Source organism: Apis dorsata, unplaced genomic scaffold, assembly GCF_000469605.1.
Source record: "Apis dorsata unplaced genomic scaffold, Apis dorsata 1.3 scaffold_315, whole genome shotgun sequence".
Taxonomy (NCBI): domain Eukaryota; kingdom Metazoa; phylum Arthropoda; class Insecta; order Hymenoptera; family Apidae; genus Apis; species Apis dorsata.
In genome coordinates, this window is record NW_006263587.1 from 186,759 (window position 1) to 190,742 (window position 3,984).

Consider the following 3,984-nt stretch of genomic DNA (forward strand, 5'->3'; position numbering starts at 1 on the left):
AATTAAAGATGATTTAAGAATAACTTTTAGAATCCCTTTCGAAGAACTTGTAAAAAAAATGTACCTGGTTGCGCCCATACGGTCGCGATGTCTAACTTAAAGCTGCCCAGCGTTAGATTAGCGCGTAAGAGATTCCGCGATTGCTGCACCTGCATATCAATACAAGGTATTCACTTCAATTCGCTTTCTCCACAATTATCATTCACCAGTCGTAATGTGTGCGACTTTAGCTACCTGTTTTAAAAGTAATCCCGTATTCAAATATTTACTCTAAATATTCCTTTATTAAGAAATATTTCATCGGTCTCTCTTTCATTTTCTCCACCTTTCATTTTATTTACATTCGTAATAAATTAACAATCTAACGTACGAATCTATAGATTTATTATAGATTTTTCTTTCGAACAAACTAGCAAGCATGTTGAATTGTATAAGATAATTTTTCATGTAAAATAGATTGTTATCGATACTGTATTGACAGTTAGTAATTATTAATACCTTGAAATAAATTCAAGAGCAACGATTCTCTCTGTGTACCATGCATCGTAAATCAATATTCCCACAGCTTCTCCTTTCAGACCATGAAAGATGACAATAATTGATTATTCAAAATACAACGTTGTCGACAATAAATTTTTATCAATCGAGAAATGACAATGTTTAAAGTTAATATGTAACAATTGGTAATCGTGTGAAAAAGATAAAATGGAAATAAATTATGCTTTATATAAAAATTTAATGCCGAGAGCGTTTTATTCGAAGCGCGATCTGCAATTTAGTTTGCTTTACCGTATTTATTAAAACGTATCGTCGAAGGCCAATTAATTCTAATTATCTAATGAAACAAATAGCTTCCTAACTTTCTATAAATAGCAACCTCATAGCTGTGTGAGTGTTTAAAAAAATTCAATAAACGACTTACCGACAGTGTGATGATTTTATCGAACAACATTACAGGCGACATATGAAAATCGAAGACGAAATACTGAAAAAAACAAACCGAAATCGGAAATATTATTTCGTCGAAATACTCTCTCTGTAACTTTCGATCTGAATGAACAAAGAAAATAAAATACGAATGCAGAAAAAATATACATATATATATATTTTAAAAAAACGGGAAAATGAACGAGAAAAATATTTCTGCAAAAATGAACGGGGGTGGACATTAAAAAAAAACGGATAGAAAAAGCGAAAAAATTCAAATGGAGAAAATTAAAAAAGCAGAATTGTTCGCGATACGCTCGAATAAAGCATACATTTCAATATAGTGAAGTATTTGTATTGTATTTAATAATTAGCATGAAACTGTCTATAAGAAAGGTGATAATAATAATTGATTTATTCTCTCATTTTTTTTCTTCTTTTTTTTTTTTTACGTCCTTTCACAGTTCGTTTAACAATTTTTTCTTTATAATTTTCTTTAAACAATCGAATTGAAACGAATAGTATTTTCCTTTAAAAATTCGAAAATTATTTGATCGAAAACTTACCTCGTTATAATAGGGACAGTTCGTAGATTCTTTGACACTGGTATATTTTCGTTGATCTCCTATTTGTACGCAAACGACCGGATCCATGTTCAGCCCCGCCAATTGCCTTGCCTCGATAATGGTGATGCAAACTTGATAATCTTGCGCCTTTAACGCTGTTTGCCCTGTGTCGATCGTCTGAAAAGGAAGCACGGAACGAACCTCTTGTGAAATTTTCTCACGAACTATATCGTTTATTCAAGTCGGAAGAAATCATCGATTTTCTAAAACGGAAATGGCTCGAAGAATTCTTATGCAAAGGTTGTTATACAATTTATCGCATCATTTATCTATTTCCTTTTCCTTTGTATTCTACAGGGTGTTCAAACGAATATTCTTCGTTTTGTTTACAATTTCGATACCTGAGACACGACGACGCGGAATAAATTAATGAGCTCTCTACGCAATCTTGCGGAATTTACGAGAACTACCGATTATTTCGATAATTGAGAAAGGGAAAATAGGCACGTGCGGCATCTTACGTTTAGAAGAAAGTATATTGAAAGAAACTTTATATTCGTAGAAAATACGCTACAGAATCGTATTTTTTTTAAACGATAGGATATTATTTTAAAAATATTACGAAATATGCGATATAATATCCTTTTGAAATTAAATCAGCAAATAACTCGAGTGAAATGTTTCAATCTCTTTAATTTAAACCAATCTAACTTGGCTTTAAAATTTTTATTCCGTATATCCGAGATTTTATTTAGAATGTCGTTTTCCAATTTTACGATCAAAGAAGATGATATCGAAACGGTCTCTCAATTCACGATAAATCGTCTTCAACGATAAACGAAAGAGAAATAAGCTTTTGAAGGTTATGTGAAAATCGAACCTTTGGTTTTGATTTTTTCGTTGACTTTACAATCATGTCCTGAAGTTCTGTCGTGTTTGATCCAACTTGAGTGTCGTAATCGGAGATATTCGTCTCCAAAGAAGTCATCGAATTCGTTCTTGAAGGCTCGTTCGATGTCGGACAGCTCGAGTCTCTTCTATCGAGTAATTCGCTAGTATCCGAGCCACTGTCGCAGGATCGAGCTCTAGGTGGCCTTTGTTTACCCAATTTCATGAAGGATTTCATGCTTTTCAACGTTGAACTTCTACTGCAAAAAATATCATTTTTTTTCGTCCTGCATCAATTTTGATTAATGTAAACCGAAATGAGATAAATTTTATCTGTAATATTAAATCGTATTTAAATATTTTCTACTCTAGTTATTTATATTCCCAATATAACAGAAATTTGCTATTAATGTAATTCATATTCTTTAATATAACAATTTAATAATCTCTTTATTCTTTATTTAAACTTTCAATTAACAATTAAATCGCTATCAAACTATCGAAATACTTATTTAATTGATTTTATTGAATTGAAAATTTAAACAATAAGAAGATTAACCATTTTTAGAAAATGCAATTTATACCATTGTTTTTCAAATCTTCCATATGTTTCTTGATTATCTGCTATATATAACGAAATACACTTCTATCGCTTTTGCAAAGTATCGGATAAGAAAAAAGCAAGAGAGGAAACTTAATATATTTCAGTTTTTACTCGATCATTTTGATCTCTTTCGGGGAATCGAAGAGTAAATAAGACGATTGTTGCGAAAGGGAATGAAATACGCGATACCTGTACACCACACGCATATCGTTGGAAATTTCTCACCTCTTTCGATCGGGTGACTTTTCATCCGTCAGTAACGAGCTACCTCTTTGAAGAAGACCCCGCTTCGAAGTTTTCTGAGGGCTGTGCCAAGATCCTTTCCTTTTTCCAGCTTCGGCGGCAGTATTAGCTTGCTCCAGGCTTCTCTCGAGATTTGCAATGTTTTGCTCAATGTCGATCAGCATCTGTTGTTCGTCCTCCATTATTTCCGACGCCGCATACGAGCTACAGCTTCCGTCAGGAGGATTGTATCGAATTTCAAAGCAAACGACAGTCTGCGCATATTAAATGGATTTTATTATGAAAATGGCAATAGAATTTGAAACTTTACCATTTATTCCAATTTTGAAAATACTCGCGCTTGTTTTTCAAAACTATCTCGTTCATCGATATATCATTTAAAAATCGATTAATTATAAAAATCAATCAATTTTATGATTTTATATCTCGTGTGTTTTTTAATAAATGGATTGGCTGGAATAATCATCAAGTTTGATCAAGAAATGATATTTAATTTCGTGCAAGGAATCGATCAAAATAGAATTGTATGAAAATTATCAGATATTTTCATAGAAATTTCAATTATATTTATTTTATATTATTTTATATTATTATATATTATTTTTTCTTTTTAATTATAATTAAAATTCTAGCATTATCTCGATTATATATCCGGTATCATTTTATAAATTAGATATGTGGATTTATTCATATTTGTAAAAACAAGTGAAAAAAAAAAAAAAAATACGATTGTTTGATCGATTTACTTCAAACTTT

At 31.2% G+C, this 3,984-nt stretch overlaps 1 protein-coding gene across 3 annotated transcripts in view; it reads right to left on the minus strand.

Moving 5' to 3' along the window:
- The window catches only part of LOC102678851 (otoferlin-like), a 19,902-nt gene that overhangs the window by 9,376 nt on the left and 6,542 nt on the right, over positions 1-3,984 (minus strand). For all 3 annotated transcript variants that reach the window (XM_031511398.1, XM_006617552.2, XM_006617551.2), the window contains exons 5-9: positions 3,211-3,482; positions 2,374-2,641; positions 1,494-1,670; positions 923-985; positions 65-149 (exon numbers count right to left, since the gene is read on the minus strand). In XM_031511398.1, coding sequence (XP_031367258.1) covers positions 65-149; positions 923-985; positions 1,494-1,670; positions 2,374-2,641; positions 3,211-3,482 — 865 coding nt within the window. The remainder of the gene's footprint in view (positions 1-64; positions 150-922; positions 986-1,493; positions 1,671-2,373; positions 2,642-3,210; positions 3,483-3,984) is intronic.